This window comes from Schistocerca piceifrons, chromosome 2 (genome assembly GCF_021461385.2).
Source record: "Schistocerca piceifrons isolate TAMUIC-IGC-003096 chromosome 2, iqSchPice1.1, whole genome shotgun sequence".
Lineage (NCBI taxonomy): Eukaryota > Metazoa > Arthropoda > Insecta > Orthoptera > Acrididae > Schistocerca > Schistocerca piceifrons.
The window spans coordinates 987,889,559-987,914,942 of record NC_060139.1 but is presented as its reverse complement, the minus strand read 5'-3'; the positions used below and the strand labels follow the sequence as shown (position 1 = coordinate 987,914,942).

Genomic DNA, 25,384 nt, shown 5'->3' with positions numbered 1-25,384 from the left:
TTATGTCGTACCCAATGCAAATGCCACACACTAAAAAACAATATTTTTTTCTATGATAATGTTGCTTGCTTCTTCCTCCAAAGATACTAACATTTTATGTTCTTTGTATTGCAGATATGATTAACAGTCACTCATTGTTTGTAATAACTTTTATTTTTGTTTGTAACCAAACTTGTTTTACCTAATTGTTTCAGGCATCTTCAGTGACCTACAAAGCAAATCATTATTACTTGCTAGTGATTAACATTTTGATTTGAGACATGACACCTAGGTGCAGATATTTTGTGTTTCACGAAAGCACTACATATATTATTGTAACTCTACAATATGAGCACATGTAATCAAACCGTGCATGGTGCAAGTGCTTCCATGGCCAGCCCGGAGAGGTCGCCTCACAATCTATACAGAGGGCATAGGGAGTGTTGTGCTGTGCGTACAAAGCTAAATATAAGCCCGTGCACTTGGCCCTCAGCCTCACTTGTGTTTACTTACTTAAGTGTGTAATCACCTAAGAGACTGTATATTGATGTGTACTAGAGTTATGAGACTCTACTATTCTATACCCCATTCAGTGTTATTGTGAATCTCTTCGTGTAGAAGCAGAATAAAATTTGGTGTTACTTCAGAAATTGTGTTTGTACATTAAAACATATTAATCCACACCACTAGAAACTACAGAAGAATGACTGCAAATATTAACAAAGTAATATTGTGATGTTTGGGCATGCTTCTCTTTTTCTTACAAGAAGTGTTAGTTTTTGAAGAAAACAAACCTATATTACCTGAAGGATGCATTTCCATGTATCCTGCTATTTCATATTCAGGCTCTTCACTTTTACTGGCAGGTGAGTGGGAATTTTTGCTGTCATTTTGTTGGTTGTAGGGCCGTGCAGTTGGTGGAATTTGGTAATTTTGCTCCATGAGAGTGCGCGCTGATGGAGGTACCTGGTATGTTTCACTGAGGGGTCTTGGTCGCAGATAGTCTGTTTCCTCCTTTTCTGAAAGTAAATCATTATAATTAATCAACCAAAGACAATTGGCTTCCCGAAAGTAAAGATTTTTTTAAAAATATGCTTTCCAAGCAAAAGCAAGTACACATGTGGTCAAACCCTAATGGAAACATTCAATTTTGTAATTAGATATTCTGCCGTCTCTCCTTTACCAGATGAAAGGCCCTTTGATTATAAAAGGTAGTATTTCTGTCAACTTCTATTCATGTGTCTGCTACATATGAAATTTTGACTGCCGCAATTACTTTATGAGACAAAGACAGAAACCAGAACTTCAGCTGCATCTACATGAACAGAAATGGGCAAGCTGCACAGTAACTTTAGTATCATACACTAATCTGAGGTCTTGACAACAAAGTACAGCAGGCTCTAAGAAGTGTAAGGGAGAGAAAAATGCAACATAAGGGCAACCAATTCAGAGATGAAAAAATAAATAAATGAAAAGTAGCTAGAAAATGAATTTCCCACCTGCTAAGTTCTGAAGCAAGGAGTTAGGGTTGGTATTTTGTCTAGCTAATGAATAACAGAAGAATCTGCAAATGGCAATGGCAGATGTCAGTCTGTCTTTCCCATCAAAGTTCCATCTCCCAAGGCCTGGATCATTTTGATGGCTTAATAATGGTGCACCACAAAATATAAATGAAGATCATGCACAGCTTCCCATATTTATCAATGTAAAGATTCTTCAAGATCTGATTTAGCAACTCAATTATTTCACACAATGCAGCAGAATTTGTGAGCTAACATGACTTCAAATTAACAAACCAGACATGAACACCCCCCCCCCCCCCCAAAAAAAAAAAAAAAAAAAAAAAAAAAAAAAAAAAAAAAAAGAGAGAGAGAGAGAGAGTTCATCAGTCCATCCCTACTAATCAGGTTGTTACTAGTTTCCAAAGGTAAGGCAGTGTCAACACTCTTACTTTTGTATTAGTCTATCTGCAGTACTACATCACCTCCTAGGGGTAAATGATGGTCAGCAACTCTGTCTCATAATTTATTAGAAAATGACAATCCTAGCTTTCAAAACTTATATGCTCTTATTTACGGAGAAAGGTGGGATACATTGGTGAAAAAGTTAGAAAAGGGAAATCAGTTCACTCAGACCCTAAGCTGAGAGGAACCATAAAATAAGAGGATACCAGAGAGAGCAAAAGTGGTTCTAGTGACAGCGTTTGAAACTGCACCTCCTGAAAGTAAGTACTGGCAGGAAATTCTGTCTCCTACTAATTTTACAGTTTTCTCAATTGAATTCTCCTATTGACACAAATAATTACATAATGTTAACAAGAACTAATATATTATAGTAGCTTACCTCCTGATTTTGCCTTCTCTTCACTCATGATCTTGAGGTAGCTGTACATGCTGGTGAATTCTGTCATTTGCTTTCCAGTTGTGGAAAAGAAACAAAAATTCACATTATTGCCAAATGTAAACAAAGGGCTAAGAATTATTCTATAACTAGATTCATCATTTTCAACACATTCCAGACAACTGAAAACAGATGTAGAGGTGGAATAGAAGAATTAAAAATACCATGCATTTAAGATTATGTTGCAGATGCTACCATGTATCCTCTCAGAGTCTGGGCCAACTTGGAGTGGCCACCTCTGTCTGCCATCTCCGCAGGGGTAAGATCACACACATTGCGAATTGTACATGCCTGCTCACCACCTGGGCAGTCGAGCAGTTGGCATGCTAATTTCTCCAAACCATATCTTGCAGCAAAATGTAGGAGAGTTGGATATTCTTCAGGACCTAAGGGGAAACATGCAAATTGTATTTACTATTGTCATTTTACTCTTGTTCTTATAGACTATTGTATCAGCACAGAGAGTGTTCAGTTTCTGCTACTCAATTAAGAAAACTTAAAATATCCAACAATTGTTTCAAAGCAAAACAATCAGAAACAGAATATTTTTACAGCTTAAAAAATATGGTCTTCCTTCACTGGTGCATTGTGTTGTTGGTCAATCAACAAGAGACGTGATCATAGCCACCTATTAGAAATAGAAGGCAAGGTAATTGAATGATGGGGAGTCTCCAGACATGAGAAAAACTGAGTGCATGGAGAAATTACCTTGTAAACTAACTACAGCAACGTACCATTTATCAAACAAAAAGAGACACTATTTGAGTACCTCCAAGAAATGTATATAAAATTCCTCACAATTTTTATTTTTATGAAAGGATGTGTTTCCTCTTATGTGAGTTCATCAAACCCTGAAGAGTATCGCCTCAATAATAGAATGTAAATATTACGTAAAGCTACATGTTCAAATGTCACAGCAATATACAGGTCTACAGATGTATAAAGTGCCAATCCCACTTTAACCATATCAAATACAGTTATTTTTGCATACTAGCGAAATAAAGCCTCTCACAAGAACAACCACCACGTAGTGCCTACACAAAATGATTTCAGGCCATAATTTTAATTATTGCTGCTATAATGAGAACAGGATTGCAAAAAGACTTTTCTAACATTTCATCCATCAACACTGGGGGAAGAAAAGGGTAAAGGAAGTTGAAAATGACCACAGACAGCTAGGCATGACAACAAATGACATAAAAGATCACGAAAACTTAAGGAATGCCATCAACAAACATATATTAGAAACTAGAAGACAAAAGATGAAGACAGGTTCCAAGTAGACAGAGGAGTGAAAGAAGAAATAACACACATTATGCCAGTTTTACAACTTTCCATCCACTTTGATACTGGCACATGGGATCCAACAAGGATGGAGAGGATGGGGGTAACAGATAAACGATACATGCTGCACAATTCGCTTATGATTCTAAAGAGAGAAAACAAAATGTAATATAACAGAAGGCCTATTCAGGGGATGATGCACCACTAATTCTAATTTTATTTCAATTTTGAACAAGAAAAAGAATGTGTGATTTCTTTAAACTTACTAGAATGTGATCTGAGGTAGACATTTGCCCCATGCAGTAGATTAAAATGGGCAGGTACATTGCGCTGAAATGCTGCTACCAAAAAGTTGTCCAGATGTTCACGGTCACCAGGACTGAAGCCCAGTGTCTGTAAAAACAAATTAGATTACAGTAACAAATACTGTTGAAATAAGCTGTGTAGTTTCATTTTCTTCAGGTTATTTATGAGGCAATTGGAACCAGAAACATAAGAGTTCCCTCAACTTTGTACATGATTAAAAGAAAAATACTTGCAGTTAACACTGTCTATAGAGTTCTGATTTCCTTTTCAACAAATAATAGCTTAATATGCATGTATATCTACTTATTTTCCTTAGTGATGAAGTCATTAGAGAAGGTACACAAGCTCGGATAGAGGGAGGATATCTGCCACGCATTTTCCAAGGAACTACCCCAGCCCTTCAGCTTAAGCAATTTAGGGAGTATGTGGAAAACTTAAAGCGAGGTAGTCAGATTGAAATTTCGACTGCCATCCTCCTGCCTTAACCTCTGTGACACTACACTTGGTTAAGAAGGACAATATGTAACTCAACATATTTCTTTGTAGTCTCTCAACACTAGCCCAACACTATGCCCCACTAAGAGAGGTGCAGGAAGATGGGTACAAATGGTTCAAATGGCTCTAAGCACTATGGGACTTAAATCTGAGGTCATCAGTTCCCTAGACTTAGAACTACTTAAACCTAAATAACCTAAGGACATCACACACATCAATGCCCGAGGCAGGATTCGAACCTGCGACCACAGCAGCAGCGCGGTTCCGGACTGAAGGGCCTAGAACCGCTCGGCCACAGCGGCCGGCAGAGATGGGGACTCAAGATACTATGGAGCAATAGACCAGGTTGTTTGCTTTCCAATGGTATCAGTGGCTCTACTAGCATTCTTCCATCATAGAATACATAAATATTGTGGTGTAAGTTTATTCCTTGGGTGTCATTATTACATAATGCAGCTGAATTTTACATATAAAATAACAATACAGTATTAGTTTTGACTGTTAGTTCCTGACAATGGTGAAACAGGAAATTGTTATGATGTAGGTATATCAATTATATCTAATATGGTAAGAAAATTATTCAGTAATGTTGTCATGATAAAACATAAGTTCCCAAGCAAACCTTATGTTGGTAACAATGTTGTGTGAAGAAATATCCCTGCATAAACTGCTAAGGTTGCACATGTCTTGTTGGATATCTGCAGCACTCACTGTTCTGTGATAATTTGGTCAGGCAATCACCAAAGTTTCACTAACCTAACATTTTCCAGAAACATGAACTCCATGATTTTTTTTTAACAAGAAACATGTTTTGCAGGTACTTCACATGCTCTCACTCTTGGCCAAACAATTACATGCTGCTAATTTTAAACCAAAGGGTAACTAGATAAACAAAATTACAACCAGCTGGATGATTTCTAACTGTTAGAACCTCTGAAAGTGTTATGAGCCAACTCCCAAGCATCCTCCAGGAAAAAATCAGTGTTGGAGTACATTCATACTTCCAATCGAAATGTAAGAAAAAAAATTTTGCACCAAGGCAATGGAGTGCCTTGTTATAAATAGTGTTAACCAAATAATTATTGACAGAGTTACAGCCTGTAGAATTTCCTGACATCAAAATCTGAGGAACGTGAGAAACTGGTATTTTCATCAGGGTGAGGTCACAGCTCGCAGTTATCATCATTCACTCTTCATAACGTTCCCCAATTACTGGATCTCTTAACATGTCAACATTAGCTGGTTGTCTTACTTGGTTGTTCTTAAAGTCCAGTGTGACTTTTCGAGCCCCTGCCCCTCTGAATACACATATGTATTAAAGAGATGTCTAGACACTGACCCTCTGCAGTGAAAATATACAATACAGAACACTGAAATTCAATCACTTACACTATTCCTCAGCTTATTAATCTGAATTCAATCTAATACTTACCTGGCACATGAACTCCAAAGGATTATCAGAAGATCGCAGAATCTGATCAAGTTGTCTCATCTTACTTTCACATTTCAGCAAGTGCCCACCCAAGGACTGGCCATTCTTTTCAACATATATGGTTACCAACATGGATACCTCAAGGCAGCTTTCTGTAAACAGAGTTTTACGAGTTATTACTTTTCTTTAATTGTGTGGTTAGAGGAAAATGCCACAGTGAATAATAAAGAGGCAAATACCTGGTAGCTGGAAGTAGACTGCATATGGATTTTTCCTAGACACAGTGGCAATTTGTAATCGTTCACCATTCTTGTCAACACTGACATTCACTTTATCGTCTTCCCCCAGTGGTTCATTGAGAAGCACAAGGACCTTACTCTGCCGCTAATAAAGAACAATGTGGATTTAGAATTTAAACACAGGGCATCTTAAACAATTGCACGCTTTCAGGAGTGACAATTTCTTCTTTCTATATCATACATACAACTATATGTTAATACCACAACAGTCTATTTCTATACTAATTTCATCATTTGACTGGAGAACTGGTTTAAAATAACTATGCCATCTTACTAATAGCTTTTTCTAAGATATTTTAACAATTACTCTAATAAGGATATGTACCTCTTTTACTTTCTTTGGATGCAAAGAAAACTGTGCTTTTTCACCATGTTTTCGTTGCTGTCGTGACGCTCTGGACAGAATTCCCATCGCTGTATCCAGCAAATTTCTGACAAATACTTCATCCTGGTCCTTCACTGTCATTTTCCTCCACTGCAGGTATGAAATTAGTGCTAAAGCGGAAAAATCAGTATAATCACCTGTCAGCTGACATCTTTCCATGGATAAGCAAACACCAAAGAAAAAAACAATTCTGAACAGACATTGGGCCTAATTCTCACATGACAGTCAATAAACGCTAAGAAACATATAGAAGAAACAAAATTCAAGTTTCTGAACTCTTTACTAAGCATCAGGGTTTTAAGATGTGTAAATGCAATGGGGACAATTTAGTGGCATTAACTGAAGGTTGTACTGGTACTGATCAATTTTTCTGAAAAAAATTTAAAGCAAATTATTAAATAATAATTGTTAACTTGCCACCTAAATCATATAATTGTGTAATAACATCCATTTTGACAATGATGTAGGTAAGCTCATTAGAGCAACTGCATTTAATTTTAAATTCTAATTTCCCAAGTGACAGTAATATTCATTTGTACTATCAACGTGACTGATGAAGCACTATTAACAAACACATATTAACTTTTCTGAAAAGATCAACCGTTTCCCTTTATTTATAGGCATGACCAGTTTCTCAGCATTTTAGCTGAATCATCTGGTGCAATAAAATCGGGTCATGTTCAGATCGAAAAAAGAGAGTCGGATGTAACCCAGTATTCATATGCAGCAAATTTTCACTAAGTAGCAGATGTCAAAATTAAAATCACATTCACTCCTTCTGTCATACCATGAGTAACAGCTCACCAGGTACTGTTACTCATGATATCATGGGAGCGTTCTGTGTGATTTTAATTCTGACATCTTTCCCTTTTTTCGACCTGAATATAACTTTATTTATTACAGCTAAAATGGTGCAAAACTTGCTGTACCTATAAACAAAGGACTTAAAGCTGAAGTGCTCTTATCTTCTCAAAATGACATACCCAGGATGTGGCTGCTCTGACTTCAAAGTTTGATGCATACATATTAACCTGTCTTATATACTATCGTCAAAGTGAATAGCTAGCTGGAATTTATGGCTAAGAACTTCCCATATACTGATTCCAGCAGAATGCTCCAGCTTACCTGCACGATGCTGCTCAGTAACGGACGACTCCTCCACACCCAGCAACAGTGCGACAACCCGCTCTGGCTGCAGCAGGCGGCCAAGTGCTGTGCTTGGGCCTGGATGGTTGTACACATGGTCAAGCAGCTTTGAGCACATCACCACCACCTGCAGTTTCACTCGCACCATCTTCTCCTCAAGTGCTGGAGGAGGCCGGGAAGCACCAGCTATCTCTTCAATCCCCACACATAGGACTCTGGAATAATACGGGGGAACTTTAGTGTTTTCTAAATTTGGCTCAGGTCTTTAGAGGATAAGTAGGTCATTCTGAATCATTAAAACCTAATGATATGAATATAATAGAAAGAAACATTCCACATGGGAAAACCTAAATTTCACTTTGTCTGTTGTCTCTGAGTCTGGTTTCCTTATAAAGCCATCAAAAATAATAGTATATACTACATACTCTGATCTTGAGTTCAGTACGGATTTTACCCAAAACAAATGATTTAAGGGATGACTGGATAACTAGTATATCTCACTACTGGAGGACTCCTCATATGTCCTTTTCTGCATAGGTTTTTGAGATTCAGAATAGTTCTATCTGTGGTATTGTGTTGCCACATCAAACTTGCCAAAATGAATCAATACCACAGACACCAACGAGGGCTCGCTGCAGTTTGCAGCGAAATATAGGAGGTTCTCCTGAGGACCATGCCTCTCCTGTCAGCTCGTCAGTGCCCTCATATTGAGGTCAATATAGTGTCAAGCTAGCAAGATTTCTGCCCCAGTTCATGGCCTCATCTAAAGGAGTCAACATCATAGTACTGGATCAATACAGTAGTTAGCTTCTGATGGACTTGTTCATTTAAATGTGGAACATTTTACTGTAAGACAGTTTATTAATGCACATGTTAACAGTCAATAACATATGTAGCTTATCAAGCACTCCTGTGGCAAAGTCAATCAAATCTTTTATTCATTTATGTAATAAAGTAAACTAATATTTTGTGTGTTGTAGTTTAATGGACCACCTCACTGAGTAATTAAAAAAAAAAAACCATAGTTGTAGCCGGACGATTGTAGTTTCGTATGTTTACAACACTATTTACAGCACATCTCATCTTCCTCAGTCATACACATCTGTGAATACGTGGGAAAAATATCACATGGCTTGTCATTTGAAGGAATGAGCATCACTGTATAGGATCAATGTGATAATTAGTTTCTGATTGAATTATCCGAGTTGTCAGATTTTTGAAAATATCATCAACAACACAAAAAAGCAAGCATAATGCTCTCCAGATGTACTCATTGCTCTTAGATACAGTTGACCATTTTGCTTAAGGCACAATGGTTTCATAATAGTAAATCACATCTCACTAATAGCCACTAACTCTTGTTTGCTTAGCAATCTTCTATCACTTTTTAAAGCCAGAAGCAACAGCAGTCCACCCACCTCACTTTCTGTTGCGGCTCTATCAGTGAATGTGACACACTAAAGTTATTTTGTACACACAATTGTTTCTGTTGCGATATTTTCTTGCATCCCTGCTGTCATCAGACATCCAAAGCAAGGAACATCTTTAATGGATAGCGTTTCTCTTCAAAATAATGACTAAACATTGTCAGAGAGTTGTGGAACTTATCTAGATACAAATGTACAAGACCACTACAGATATGTCTTCATGTGGCTTGAATGCAGTTGACACTTTTTGCCTTTACCATTGTCCCAACTAAAGGAAGTAAATCATGTATGTTAACAATGAAGTTCATTGAAGCAGAAATAAAACAAAACAATAATATCAATGTCACTAAAAGCTTAACGATAGGTTTCCCCTACAGGTAACAGAGATGATCTTCGAAATCAAATTAGTACAAGAGAACCTCCTGCCTGCATATAAACTATTACAAGAACAAATAGTTTTAAAAGTCAGCCAGAGACTGGAATAAAACAAATGTAAGAGAAAAAATTGTGAGAAAATCAAGATCACGTAATCACAGCTCAAAGGCAGATGAAATGGTTAGAAAATGGGCTGCAAGGATGTGGTCTTTTTGACATATTAAGCAAAAGATTAACAGAAGTGCTGCCTTACTTGTAGGGTGGCTTCTTGTGTATCTTGCCCACTTCCTCAAAGCAGTACTTGAGATAGCGCACCCACAGCTCGGCAGCGTGGCTCTGCTTGCTGGATATAATCACAATATCCTCCATGTCAGCCATCCGGCCACTGCCTGTAACACACAACAATTGCGAGACAATCAGCCAAATGTACTGGTATATACACGTCTGCAAGACTGAGGGCACTAAACACTCCTGTGCAACTACAATTACAGTTTGATGCTTTTATTGCCAATTGTGCAACCAAAGTAGAGACTGTTAGTGTTTGAGTATGGGCCATGGTAAAGGTAGAACATAAGCAATGTAGTGCTTTTCATTTATTTTAATGTTGTTCTACCAAAAACTGACAGAAGAATCTTAATATGAAAGGTAATAGTTCTGTAATACGGTATGTAAAACTTGGAAAGCTCAATGAAGACAAATCACCAATTTATGTCACCAATGCATTCTGCTTATGTCCACAATACTTTGTGTATTCATCACTTGTGTTTCTGTATTAATGGCAAATTTCCAAATGTGTTTTTTATTACAATCTTCACATACATTGCTTTTCAGGTCCCATAATTCTGAGTGTAAAGTTAGTCCTATCACATTCCTGGACTTTGCAGTTCTATCACTGTACTGGTGAAGCACAACAGAATATTAATATTGATTGTTATTTCAAACTACTTTCATGCATTCCTTAAACTCTTCCACGAATGTGTTGCAAACTTCTGGTACAAGCAGGAACATCAATGAGAAGTGTACTTTACAGAGGTACATCAGACTTCTGTATGAATCACACCAGCAGCCAAAAACTGAAAGGTAATCGCCTATCTGGATGTAAATGGTATATCTGCATTAGTCTTACCAATTTTCGGACAAATTGCTTTTAAAGGATCTCTTCAATATCGTGCTTGAACACTCTTGAAAATGTGTGTATCCAGCGTCATTCACGAGTTAAAGTTTCGGAAACAGTTCGCTAATTTAAAAGAGGATGCACGCTCGAAGCTCTTTTTCTGTTTTTCTTCCTAATTGTTTTCTTAGTGGAATGCGAATGCGTGAGAGCCCAGTTCACTTCCACCTACTCGATTTCGTCCATTTCATGGTCACATCGTGACGCATGTAATCACTTCTGGTCCGGAAACGTGTTTCCGCAAACGTTTCCGAATGCCAGTGGCCTGCAATGTTGCGTATTGTTTCCCTAGGGCATCTCTTGCGAAAGCTGGAGTGGTTCCCCCTTCTTCATCCAATCTCGACTAGCAGTTTCTAGAACTGGTCTCCGACGTGCTGTGACGACATCGACGGGTTGCTAAACCGTAATTCCTCCTCTTCCTCCTGCGTGTGGAGGCGGGAGAGCCGAAACGAGGGAGTGTTCCTCGAGAGCGGGGTAGACCCTGGGGTCAGTGCACTTTGTACAGGCGTCCATCCGTCTGCCCGCGGTATTCTGGCCCGGGAAGTTTACGCACGTCACGCACTCCGTCGGCGGGCTTCCTCCCCCGTAAAACACGGCGCCGATGAAGGAACAGGATCCGCGCTGCTACATTCGTTCGCCTTTTTACAGCTTCGACACATGTGCGCCGTCGCGGAGCACAACAAACCCACGGAACCGCGAAGCGCGCAGACTCGGACCGTCCGCGTCACCTGGCCGACGAAGCCAGCACACCAGCCAGCGCTCCGCAAAACTCGAGGGGCCCTCAAACGTTCAATAATACTGCCGAACTGTCAATGTAGTGACTGTCTGAGGGCGCGTATTGGGGTACTGTCGTTCCAGAAATATTGATGAGCAGTATTGATGGACCTCGAAATATTCTCAGTATTGTCAATACATACCCCAAACGTGTGAGGTCAAATTTTGACTGTTGACAATATTCTCCATTCATCTACATCTACATATATACTCCGCTTGCCACCAAGCGGTGTGTGGCGGAGGGCACAATTCGCGCCAAAGTCATATTTCCCCCCCCCGCCCCCCCCCCCCCCCCCTCTGTTCCACTCGCGGATCGCACGAGGGAAAAACGACTGTCTGAACGCCTCAGTACGAGCTCATATTTCCCTTATCTTTGAATGATGATCATTACGCGGTTTGAAAGTTGGTGGTAATACTATATGCTCTACATCCTCGGTGAAGATTACGTTTCGGAATTTAGTGACCAGCCCCTTCTGTTTAGCGCGTCGTCTATCTGCAAGTGTGTCCCACTTCAAACTTTCTATGAGATTTGTAACGCTCTCGCGACGGCAAAATGTACCAGTCACGAATCTTGCCGCTCTTCTTTGGACCTTCTCAATTTCTTGAATCAGACCCAACTGGTAAGGGTCCCATACAGACGAACAATACTCTATGACTGGACGAACTAACGTATTGTAAGCTATTTTCTTTGTTGAAGGACTGCATCGCTTCAGGATTCTACCAATAAACCGCAATCTAGAGTTCGCCTTACCCTTTACTTGTGTAATCTGATCATTCCATTTGAGATCATTTCGAATAGTCACACCCAGATACTTGACTGATGTTACCGCTTCCAAAGACTGGTCATTTATTTTGTACTCATACATTAATGGGGATTCTCGCCTTGTTATACGCAGTAGGTTACACTTACTAATATTGAGAGATAACTGCCAGTCATTACACCATGCATTTATTTTCTGCAAATCCTCATTGATTTGTTCACAACTTTCGTGTGATACTACTTTCCTGAAGACTACAGCACCGTCAGCAAACAGTCTAAGGCCGCTGTCAATACCATCAACCAGATCGTTAATGTAAATCGTAAAAAGCAGATGTTGACAGAGCTACAGGAAACAGCCACGCGGCGTTAGTGTGCACTGTTTATTTATTTATTTCATTTTTTCAATTCGCCATTCTGTATATCATACCCTAGATTCACTTTTTAAGGAGCCCTTTAGCACACAAGAATTTTAATAGCCTATGCAAGGATAATCATTGTACATGACACTTTAGGATGGTTAACGGGGGATTCTCTATGACATTGCTTACTTCATTAATTTAAGAATAAAATACAGTGTTTTGTGTTACATAGCAGGTTTGAAAAACGCTCCCATTTCGAAAACTACGTCGTATATCTGCTGTGACTAGTAAGAGGTCTGGGAAACACGTGTCAGTTTCACAAAGTTATCACAAAGCGCAAAAAAAGTTTCACGTTCATTTCCTAAACAGGTCCTTGCCAGGCAGATATAATTGCTTCATAGGTTTCCATACAATGTTACTAATTGTGCTTGTTGATATTACAGAACTGAACTTCGAGCATTAGAATGATCTGTCTGTCGCCAGAAATCTCTAAGTTACTCCTAATCTCTCGCTGAATGCGATTTCTTCTCTCTTTAACGTATTTTACTTCTCTATCTTATTTCGTATCCACACTCATAACGTGCCGTACGATGCAGAACTCATCGGAAAATAATCTTCCGAGACAGTGATAGAGATTTCATTCAGTAAATTAATACGTGGCCGGTGACTATTTCACAACCGATCTCGGACCCATTTCTCTTTTTCGCTGCCTTCTGTTGCTGCGACAAATATAATTCCCCCTCCCCCCTCCGCCCCACCCCACCCCCCTCCACCGTGAAGGGGAAATCGGATATTTGTGCACACCTGCAGTTGTTTTCCATACGCACAATTCGCGAATGTAATCTAAAAATGGGGAAGTGCGTGTAGAGCATAGGTGCAAATGTAGACTGGCTGAATGCTTGCAATTAAATCGTATGGGTCGTAGCGTCCACACGTGGCCTCAGTTCAAAAATGGTTCAAATGGCTCTAAGCACTATGGGACTTAACATCTGAGGTCAATAGTCTCCAAGACTTAGAACTACTTAAACCTGACTAACCTAAGGACATCACACACATCCACGCCCGAGGCAGGATTCGAACCTGCGACCGTAGCAGAAGCGCGGTTCCGAGCTGAAGCGTCTAGAACCGTGGCCTCGGTGCCCCACAATAAAATGCCATGTTGGACAATGGTATTCTATTTGGAAAACCGACATTACGTATCTCTTGGACAAAACACGCTCCAACAGAGGCTAGCTTTGAGATTGGAAAACGGACTATTTAAATCCAAGTTGAGTTACTAACGTCTAACCCGTGCCTGACAAACATTTCCCTGGCTATTCCTGAAACTGCAAAATACATGACGGAGATTAAGAAACAGAGTAGAAGGATCCCATAGACTAAATGCTTTTTACTGCACTTCTCATGTAATGAAATTATTTCGCGACAGATATTCTAAAGGAATAAAGCAACACTCAATCTCTTATGCATTACTGAAAATTGTTCTGAAATTTAGAAATGCTAATGTTTCGTCGACAACTTGGTTTGCGTGACATAACAACAAAATTCATTGTTACTGCCTCGCATTCCCACGTTAAAAGTTTGTGAAAACATTTAATTTTCAGGATGTTTTCCCGTTTATTACACTGAAAATTTATTAATGTGCAATCACTAAACATGGTCGCTTCCATCAGTCACAGCGTCGAGAGTCAACTTAATTTGCGTGAACAGTATATTAGGACCAGAGCACATTATTCAAAAAAATTGAACGTGATCTAGTCGTGGGTTGACGTTTGGCACTCAATTCCAACGTAATTCTGGTTCTCTGTGACTCGGGGTACGTTTTGTGTGACAGTTTCAGAGGTACTCTCAACGGAGCATTCTGAAATACACGAGCACTTCGTTCAATCGCGCTCGGCTGGTGTCAAATGGCGCACGACATTCCTGTGCTTTGACGCAAAAGTGAAGACAGTAAAAAAAGGGCACCAGCAGGTGGCAACAAATCCAATATGCGCAGTAAATTCCGACCAGCAAAGGAAAATATCCAAAATATAGCGGTTGATAGCGTGATTAGCACCTCAGCCAGTTCTGAACTTGCCAAGAAATCTAAGCGTACCCGATGCATTAAATTATTTGTATTTCTTGTGCACGTTATCGACTCGGGAGTGTTCAGAGTAAACGCCACTTCAGCACGTATAGCAGCAAAAGCCGGAAGGTAACAGCTAGCCACCAACAGCACTTAGAATCTCTCCCTAAGTTTTCTAACTTCCGGGTTGTTGCTGATTGTTTTACCTCCAAAAATGTTGATTAGTAATGGCACCCAGCTATTTAAAGCCTGAAAATTTCAGGTGGTCGAATATTGGGAGGTCCGGTAGTTCATTTGTTTCGCTAATCAAATCAGTTGTGACTACAGGTGAGCAAACTGTTAGTTTTCCGATATCACCCTATTTCGGCGGTCACTAATAATGCTTAATTATCTGTACTACTATAGATTTACTTGAATTTCGGTAACGGTCTTAGCTGCCACGTAGTCCGGCAATTCGTGCCACAAATCTTACCAAAACCGAAGCGTTTCTGAGAGATCTTTAAAACGCTTGTAATCGAGACAAAGCACTTTCCTAACACAGAAGATTAAATACGAAAACTATTAACTACGTGTCTTTGGTTGACAAAAATTTGATCTCGTAAGTTGTTTGCACGACCTCCTATTACGACTCAAGCACAGCACAGGGCATGTCACGTCACTGCGTCTACATACACGACGCCACCATTTAGTCTGTACTAACACATACTACGACGCCTTATTTCAAAATTACATTCATTGTCTTCACTAATCCACCTTTCATACTAACATGCATCTTGGGGCCCACACACTCACTGTACACGACATCTCTTCAAACTCTAACGTCTTTGACAGTAATGTCTTTGTCGTTTATGTGAAGTTAATGCACATTTTGTAATTGTTGAGCATGTGTGCTGCCATAAAACGTAGAAAGGTGTTTGTTCTAGCAGTTTCTCAAGAATTTAACAGCACTCACAAGTTTATGTGTCAAAATGTGGAAACTTTAAAATATATTACACAAATACACGACGAATTCATCACACGGGAATAAACACCACGACAGTTTTCGCCATGTTTCATGAACATTAAAATCATTTCTCGCAATTTGACTACAGAACAGCGTTTATTCCACAATCTATATTTCGGCCTAAGGGCCATTATCAAGTGTTACTACTGCAATAAATTAAAGCAAACAAAAGTACAAGTATCAGAAAAATAGCAGGGCAAACAGTTACATTAATGTATGAGATGAATGATTTGTTCTCTTACTTACGTCTTAAAAATCATTACACTTGAGCAGAACACAAGTCATCCACAAAATATGTAGCTTGGGTTATATAAAGCAATTTTGTCAAAGTGGACATTTCATGTTTGTTTCAGTGAAGGTCAAAAAGAAAGGGAATAAAACATCTCTCTTAAGTTTACCAAACTTCGTACGAAAAACCTCTCATTTATCTTAGTGCACAAAACCCATAAACCTCGTGGCCAGAGCAGGAAAGCGAGAACATCTGTAACAGCCATGTGACCATGGATCTACAAGAAATCAGAAAACCGGTAATGGTTTGATTTCAATAAACTTTTTTATACCATACCTGTGGTTCATTGTAGTTTTCAGTTATGAACCTTATAACTGTACTGCTGCCACAAACTTTTTAATGTCTACTTCCGCCAAGATAGCTTTACGCCAAAGATGTCTGTCACCATCAATTTCTTTCTAAAAATGTATTCGCCCAACATGTAACGAAATTATCACCTTTTGAACTAGCCTACATCTCAGGGTAGGCTACAGATCAGTCTGTCATCAAACGTTTCACTCAAAAACCTAGTAATACTGAAAAAAATAGTCAGCATTCTGTTTAACCGCTAGAAACGAGTTTACGTGACATGCCCTGTGCTCTGATTGACTGACTGAAGCAAAAACCGAATAGACGCCTTATTGCATTATAACTTTGAGTAGCTAAGCAATCGCACTTTATGCATCTCCTATTTAAATCTCTGTGCTACGAAAACATCTGGTTTCGACGCAGGGGCGCATTGAAGAGCTCTCTCAAAAATGCAACGTTTTTGTTACGGTTTGTTGTACGAAAATGTTGACAAACATTACGCCGGCAACTACTTTTTTGTGTTATTTGTGCCTTATCGTTTTTTTGCTCCTTGCCGTACTTTGATGAAATAGTAACGATTTTTTTCCGTGCTAAATGCGTCTTAACTTTTTTATGCAGTGTACTTGCTTTAGACAATGCATTAAAATAACCAGCTGTGTGTTACGAAATACAGCTGCTCAGCAGTTAACGTGTAACTGGTACTCACACATGAACCACGCGTTTCTAGCCCCTTCACTAATGCTGAAATCGGCCGACGGTGGTGGAGGCGGATTGATCTCGCTGCCGTTGTGCGGGTGATGGCTTCGTGTGACGGTGCCCCGGTATGTTTGAGCTGCAGAGCCACTCCCACAGCTGTTCAGACACAACCACTTCATCAAGCGCGGCCTCATTGTTTGGATAACGCGCTCGCACTGTTCACGCTACTTCGTACTTCCTCCTAGTCTGCGTTGGGCCTGCTGCCCTGCCAGTTTTCGGAGCCTGTGACAGTATGACACTGCCTTGTCCTCGCCTACGTAATAATATACGGCTCGCGTCGCACTTCCCTATACGTACGACATTATTCAGCACGCGGTCTCAGCCCCGCTGGCACGTTTCTGCAATGGAGCGGCGAGGTGTCCCCGATACCAAACATCGACGTCGTGCGGCACTTTCCGGTCCAGAGACAACATAACAAAGCGAAAGAGTAGCGTTGCGCTGCTGCTGACAGTTCACAATCGCTCAGAAAACCGAGGCGTGACACGGAAATAATCGTTTGTGCCCCACAACGGCACCCGTTTGTGTTATGTTCTATGGGAGTTCACGGATGACGAAGCATGACATATGCGAGTCGACGATAAACTGAGACTACGGTACTCTATGGACAACAAGGGAGCGATCTCAATGGTGCACTGACGGACCAGCAGAGAGAGCTGTCTGATATATACAGAAGGAACAGTATAATTCACGGGGATTCCCGCACCCGCGGACCGCACCCTTCGGAGCATCTCTTCTGCGCAATTCCTGTGGAGTGACTCAGCCAGCGTTGTCAGCTACAGTGGGGGTGGGAGCGCGGTTTGTCAGCAGCGGCGAAACTGGCAGCTGTTTGGCCGGTGACGTAATAGCAACATCTCGCTCGATAGTCTCCCAGCCTCTCTTTGCGTTCTAGTTTCTCTCTCTCTCTCTCTCTCTCTCTCTCTCTGTGTCTGTGTGTGTGTGTGTGTGTGTGTGTGTGTGTGTGTGTGTGTGTGTACGGGAAGTTCACTTAATCAATTTATGCATTAAAGAGGTTGAAATTCATCACAAGAAGGTATTAAAAAAGTAAAACCAAAAATTGTCTATTGTGCGCCTGAATAGTATGATTTTATATTTTTATTACAGTTATCATCTGACCTGAACATCCACAACAGGGTTGTTTTCTCCTACAAACTTTAGTGTGCTTTTTCTTCTACTTTTTTTATTGTTGATAGAAGACGCGTTCAGAAAAAATTTGGTATAGGGTGTTAAATCAAACAGCTTTGAGTGGTCTAATTTCCAGACATTTTCATCTGGCTACCAATTTCGGCGATTTACTACACCATCTTCAGGCCCCCTGACCGACATGAAGGAAGATTCCAACCTCGGTTCCGGTCAAAATAGGGGCTCTGCTTGATACAGAGATAACTTAACCTTCATCTGCCGACTGTGTACAACAAGCTGCAGCTATACACAATTTGATGGTTCAAATGGCTCTGAGCGCTATGAGACTTAACATCTGTGGTCATCAGTCCCCTAGAACTTAGAACTACTTAAACCTAACTAACCTAAGGACATCACACACATCCATGCCCGAGGCAGGATTCGAACCTGCGACCGTAGCAGTCGCGCGGCACAATTTGATATTTAGCGAAAGATCCTACGCTAACTTCTGACTTCCCGCGGCTAAAATGGCGAAAATTATCTTCATCCAATCACCCTTGCACTAATGCGGGGTTTTAACCGGCTAACCTGATTGCAGAAGCAGTCTACAACACATGCCGTACCAAACTGTTACTTAACCAGTGCTAGGGGCAGGAAAATTTCGCGCGGCAACTAACGCAAAATAAGATGATTTTTTTGGGAAATAATGCTAATGCGCGATTGTTAAGAGATATCGCGAAATATGTAATTTTGCCGCATAAAAATTTTATAAAGCTGAGGAGGACAATTTACTTAATTGATAAATATTGAATGGTGAAACTGCATTTTGACTTCCTATTTTTCCGAAAATTCATGTATAATCTTAAAGTAACATTTCGATAGCCACATAACAAACTTGATGCGACGATAAAACTAGCACCGAAATTAACAAAAATAACACGGAAGGTGCCACAAAAGCCACCAAATTTCACAAAACATAGGCACAGAACATGGCAAAAAAAGACGCCGAATCAGTAAATAAAACGAATTTGGCAAAATAATTACACTGTATTTGGCAAAAACACCAACTTCAGCAGAAAATGATACGAAATGTGGCAAACGAAAGTTATACGGAATTTGTCATATAAATAACAACGAAAGTGGCAAAAGCATTAACAGTTTGTATAAATAACAACGAATCTGCAAAAACATTACACAGATTTCGGCATAAAATAACAGGAAATTGCGTCACAAAATAAAATGATGTTTGGCCAGCCCGAGTGGCCGAGCGGTTCTAGGCGCTACAGTCTGGAGCCGCGCGACCGCTACGGTCGCAGGTTCGAATCCTGCCTCGGGCATGGATGTTTGTGATGTCCTTAGGTTAGTTAGGTTTAAGTAGTTCTAAGTTCTAGGGGACTGATGACCTCAGAAGTTGGGTCCCATAGTGCTCAGAGCCATTTGAACCATTTTTTTTAATGATGTTTTCCTGTCCCTAACTATTGGACGTAAACGTGAAAATAGTTCGGTAATCATATGATAATGATCGTTCTTTGTTCACGTGGTACTGGTAAAGGACGAGCGAGCACTGTGTTGTTACTGCCTTGACCAATTGTGACGCGTTTCTGGGCTAATGTCAAAACTTGTGGTGTTTCACGTATGGTTCAAGCGGTGTGTCCGACGTTGCGGGAACCATTAATCCTCGAGGCAGGCTATGACCAATTCATGACGCTCCGGGTGCTGGAGGTGGCAAGTACTGGTGAAGCAGCAACTACGCTCGACTACAAACTGTGCAAGCAAGTTTAGTTCTCTCAATGGATTACGTCGCAGTGTCTCCATTCAGATTGACGGTTACTTTCAGCTCTTTCTATGAGCTATTATAAAGTATAAGGTAAGTTTATTTCAATAAAAAACTCAATATTTATTATTAATTTTAATGGTCTTAAGCAGCCAGTACGAAAAAGTAGGATATCGCTTAGTAATTCGGTTTCTGCATTTGCCGGGGAACAAAGCTGCAACAATCCATGCTGACAAGGAGACCACACGACAATCGGATTTTTGTAATTACACTCCTGGAAATTGAAATAAGAACACAGTGAATTAATTGTCCCAGGAAGGGGAAACTTTATTGACACATTCCTGGGGTCAGATACATCACATGATCACACTGACAGAACCACAGGCACATAGACACAGGCAACAGAGTATGCACAATGTCGGCACTAGTACAGTGTATATCCACCTTTCGCAGCAATGCAGGCTGCTATTCTCCCATGGAGACGATCGTAGAGATGCTGGATGTAGTCCTGTGGAACGGCTTGCCATGCCATTTCCACCTGGCGCCTCAGTTGGACCAGCGTTCGTGCTGGACGTGCAGACCGCGTGAGACGACGCTTCATCCAGTCTCAAACATGCTCAATGGGGGACAGATCCGGAGATCTTGCTGGCCAGGGTAGTTGACTTACACCTTCTAGAGCACGTTGGGTGGCACGGGATACATGCGGACGTGCATTGTCCTGTTGGAACAGCAAGTTCCCTTGCCGGTCTAGGAATGGTAGAACGATGGGTTCGATGACGGTTTGGATGTACCGTGCACTATTCAGTGTCCCCTCGACGATCACCAGTGGTGTACGGCCAGTGTAGGAGATCGCTCCCCACACCATGATGCCGGGTGTTGGCCCTGTGTGCCTCGGTCGTATGCAGTCCTGATTGTGGCGCTCACCTGCACGGCGCCAAACACGCATACGACCATCATTGGCACCAAGGCAGAAGCGACTCTCATCGCTGAAGACGACACGTCTCCATTCGTCCCTCCATTCACGCCTGTCGCGACACCACTGGAGGCGGGCTGCACGATGTTGGGGCGTGAGCGGAAGACGGCCTAACGGTGTGCGGGACCGTAGCCCAGCTTCATGGAGACGGTTGCGAATGGTCCTCGCCGATACCCCAGGAGCAACAGTGTCCCTAATTTGCTGGGAAGTGGCGGTGCGGTCCCCTACGGCACTGCGTAGGATCCTACGGTCTTGGCGTGCATCCGTGCGTCGCTGCGGTCCGGTCCCAGGTCGACGGGCACGTGCACCTTCCGCCGACCACTGGCGACAAAATCGATGTACTGTGGAGACCTCACGCCCCACGTGTTGAGCAATTCGGCGGTACATCCACCCGGCCTCCCGCATGCCCACTATACGCCCTCGCTCAAAGTCCGTCAACTGCACATACGGTTCACGTCCACGCTGCCGCGGCATGCTACCAGTGTTAAAGACTGCCATGGAGCTCCGTATGCCACGGCAAACTGGCTGACACTGACGGCGGCGGTGCACAAATGCTGCGCAGCTAGCGCCATTCGACGGCCAACATCGCGGTTCCTGGTGTGTCCGCTGTGCCGTGCGTGTGATCATTGCTTGTACAGCCCTCTCGCAGTGTCCGGAGCAAGTATGGTGGGGTCTGACACACCGGTGTCAATGTGTTCTTTTTTCCATTTCCAGGAGTGTATTTTATATACGTATATTTATGGTACGTGAAGTTCAGAACTCAAATACCAGTCACACAAAGCAGTCCGATGCACCTCTCAAAACTTCTCGAGAGAATCTATTTTGAAGTTAACCGAGTGTCTTTAATACCGTACAGTTAAGGGCGATTTTTCGACAGGCTCTGCGGTAGAATCCTTGCCTACCACGAGATCGCCCTGTGTTCGTGTTCCTACTGTGGTGAATTTTTAAACAAAGGTGCATGTTCTGCGACCATTTCCGTGAAGAGTAAAATACATAAATATGAAAAATTAGTTTGTAATATTTTTTATGTTAAACTATCTATATTAACAATGTTTTATAAAAGGTCAGTATACAACCATTTATATTCGAAATGAAAACTGGATTGTTGTGTCTGCTGTGTAATTAGAAATAGGAAGATATGCAGTTTTCATAAAAATGACACCTAGATATTTGTTAATTAAGAAATTTGATGAACAACCAGCGATCCCCAATCACGAACGCTGCCGGTCTTTATGTATTTTGTGCTTCATGGAAATGCTCGGTGGAACACGCACCTTTCTTTACAAATTCGTGTCAGCCTGGAACTGAAGACAGGCCGTCATCTTGGCAAGTGAGCACTATCACAGAGCCGATCTCTCTGTCGATAACTCGCCCTTGCTTTCGGTATTAAAGACACTCGGAAAACTTCAAAGTCGACTTGCTCGAGGATTTTTGAGAATTGTATCAAAGTGCTCTGCGATACTGAGATTTGGGTTCTCAACTTGTGGTGCCGTATCTGTTCTGCTTTCCAACACGCAGATGGCCAAAGAAAACAGTCTATCGAATGTACAGTCAAAAAGCACAACACTTTTTTATGCGAAAATTATATACTTTTTTTCAGCTCTCCACTGCTGTCTGAACGTGCGTGGAATTAATTATGCAAATAAATGTCTAGCTGTCCTACCAACAAGAAACAGCCGAAGTCACTGAGCTGCGTGTAAGTACAAGTCTGTCGATACGAATTCTGAATGTTGTCCTGCATATACGGCAAAAACTTGTCCGCTGAACAACTCTACAGTCTATACATTAGAGACCGTTACTCCCCCGGGAGTGTGACCATATAACGACAGTGTCCACTGTCTACTCGAGACGGTGGTCAAAACAGAACTGCCACTTTCGGCCCATGCGGCCGTATATGAACAGTGCCACATTATTGCGGCGGCTCGCAGCTTTGGGAGGCGTGGCGATTTGCTCATCCTGATTCAATAATGCTACATCTTGGCCGTGGTCAACAGCTGATGTGCCATTAGCGATTATCGACGACACCGTGCCATAAACATAAACAATTACAAAAATCCGATCGCTGTGTGGTATCCTTTTGAGTTGCTGGAAATCTATGGGAAGAAGGAAGGGTCATATGTCACAACGAGTTGGTGGCGCAGACGCTTCGTGTGTGGTCACACAAGCCGAACGAAGTACTAGCAAGGGAACCTCCCCATCGCACCCCCTCTCAGATTTAGTTATAAGTTGGCACAGTGGATAGGTCTTGAAAAACTGAACACAGATCAATCGAGAAAACAGGAAGAAGTTGTGTGGAACTATGAAAAAAATAAGCAAAATATACAAACTAAGTAGTCCATAGCAAGATAGGTAACATCAAGGAAAGCGTGAGTTCAGGATCTTCGTGGTCCCGTGGTTAGCGTGAGCAGTTGCGGAGCGAGAGGTCCTTGGTTCGATTCTTCCCTCGTATCAAAATTTTAATTTTTTCATTTTCAGACAGTTATTATCAGTCCGTCCGTTAATGTTTTCATCACTTTTTTGGGAGTGATTATCACATCCACAAGAAAACCTAAATCAGGCAAGGTAGAAGAATCTTTTTACCCACTCGACAATTGTACAAGTTAGGTGGATCGACAACTTATTTCTGTCATGTGACGCACATGCCGTCACCAGTGTCGTATAGAATATATCAGACGTGTTTTCCTGTAGAAGAATCGGTTGACCTATGACCTTGCGATCAAATATTTTTGGTTTCCATTGGAGAAGCACGTCCTTTCGTCTACTAATCGCACGGTTTTGCCGCGCGGTCGCAAAACACAGGCACTAAACTTATTACAGTGAACAGAGATCTCAATGAACGAACGGACATTGCCAAAATAAAGGAAGTAAACTTTTCACTCAAGGGGAGACCTGAACCAAGGACCTCTCGCTCCGCAGCTGCTCGCGCTAACCACGGGACCACGGCGCTCCTGAGCTCACGTTCTCCTTGATATTTCCTATCTTGCATATGGACTACTCAATTTGTATATTTTGCTTATTTTTTTCATAGTTCCACACAACTTCTTCCTGTTTTCTCGATTGATCTGTGTTCCGTTTTTCAAGGCCTATCCACTGTGCCAACTTATAACTAGATCTGAGGGGGGTGCGATGGGGAGGTTCCCTTGTAAGTGGCAGACCATCTCTTGGTGAAGGACTGGGAACCACAACAGGGGGCCATGCGGCCCGCGTTAGACAGTCGATAAAAAGTAAAGCTCAGTCGTGGATCAGTTTTCAACATCTCGCACGACATTTCGAACTTGACAAACGTCGCCGCCCGCTGGGTTCTGCGACTGCTAAAGACCCATTCAAAGGCTCCACCGAACCGAAGTTTCAGCAGAAGCGTTGTAGCTGTGTTATGCCAATCCGGATTGCTTCTTTAGCCAGCTAATCACTATGGACGAGAGCTGTGTGTATCGCTATGACTACGAGACAAAGGAGCAATGCGAGCCGTGGAAACGCGTGGATTCACCACCGCCGAAAAAGGCGAAGACTCCACCAGAATCTGGAGTCCCATAGTGTGGTGGGAAGAGGGAGCGCTCGTAATAGGCAAACCGTCACACGAGGACACTGCCAAAATCTCCTGACCAATCTACGAGAGGTTGTCAAGGCGAAGTGATGCGTGAAGCACTCCAAGCACGTCTTTTTGCCCCACAACAACGCCCCAACTGCATAGGGCAGTCACACATGCTGTTTCTCGGGGCTATCCGATTTTGCCTCACCCTCCACATTCTCCTTACATGCAACCCATCTTTCCTTGAATAAAGAAAGGCTTTTCCAGAATGTCGGCGAGATTATCTATTACGTGGGACGTTTGAAAAAATGGTTAAAATGGCTCTGAGCATATGGGACTTAACATCTGAGGTAATCAGTCCCCTAGAACTTAGAACTACTTAAACCTAACTAACCTAAGGACATCACACACATCCATGCCAGAGGCAGGATCCGAACCTGCGACCGTAGCGGTCGCGCGGTTGCAGACTGAAGCGCCTAGAAACGCACGGCCAAAATAAAAAAATCTAGTGATTTGAATACATCTTCCAATGCAAGTGTGAACAGTGTCTGAGAGATGGTGTCATCTTGGCGAACTGCTATGTCGATTGGGATCTTACTGGCCATAAAGTCTTCATCCATTCTGTGACTGTCATTCTTGCCTGCTCGTAGATGTACATCATGAGCTTTTATATCCTTGTATTTTCAGGGGCCTCCATGATTCCCAAATCTCCGAGGTCTCGAAGCTTCTCGATAATCGATCAAGGCCACACGAAGCCTGATGCTACACTCAGCTGTTTTCTCAACGAGAAGGCGGATAGTCTGAGACCCATAGCCGAAAAACCTTTCCGAAACACCGCTTGCTCAACGGGTTGGTAGAAATCCAGAACTCCTGTCAGGCCGTTTGCTACAGTTTTAATCAAGAAATTTAAAAGACGTGATTACTGGCTCTGAGCACTATGGGACTTAACAGCTGAGGTCGTCAGTCCCTTAGAACTTAGAACTACTGAAACCTAACTAA

General features: G+C 41.7%; 1 protein-coding gene across 4 annotated transcripts in view; it reads right to left on the bottom strand.

Annotated features, from left to right (window-relative positions):
* LOC124776050 (phosphoinositide 3-kinase adapter protein 1) overlaps window positions 1-25,384 on the bottom strand; it is a 481,175-nt gene that overhangs the window by 34,156 nt on the left and 421,635 nt on the right. For all 4 annotated transcript variants that reach the window (XM_047250893.1, XM_047250892.1, XM_047250890.1 and 1 more), the window contains exons 2-10: window positions 9,782-9,917; window positions 7,706-7,941; window positions 6,521-6,690; window positions 6,136-6,280; window positions 5,897-6,048; window positions 3,930-4,056; window positions 2,575-2,765; window positions 2,323-2,392; window positions 783-998 (exon numbers count right to left, since the gene is read on the bottom strand). In XM_047250893.1, the coding sequence (XP_047106849.1) occupies window positions 783-998; window positions 2,323-2,392; window positions 2,575-2,765; window positions 3,930-4,056; window positions 5,897-6,048; window positions 6,136-6,280; window positions 6,521-6,690; window positions 7,706-7,941; window positions 9,782-9,906 (1,432 nt within the window). In that variant the 5' untranslated portion in view covers window positions 9,907-9,917. The remainder of the gene's footprint in view (window positions 1-782; window positions 999-2,322; window positions 2,393-2,574; window positions 2,766-3,929; window positions 4,057-5,896; window positions 6,049-6,135; window positions 6,281-6,520; window positions 6,691-7,705; window positions 7,942-9,781; window positions 9,918-25,384) is intronic.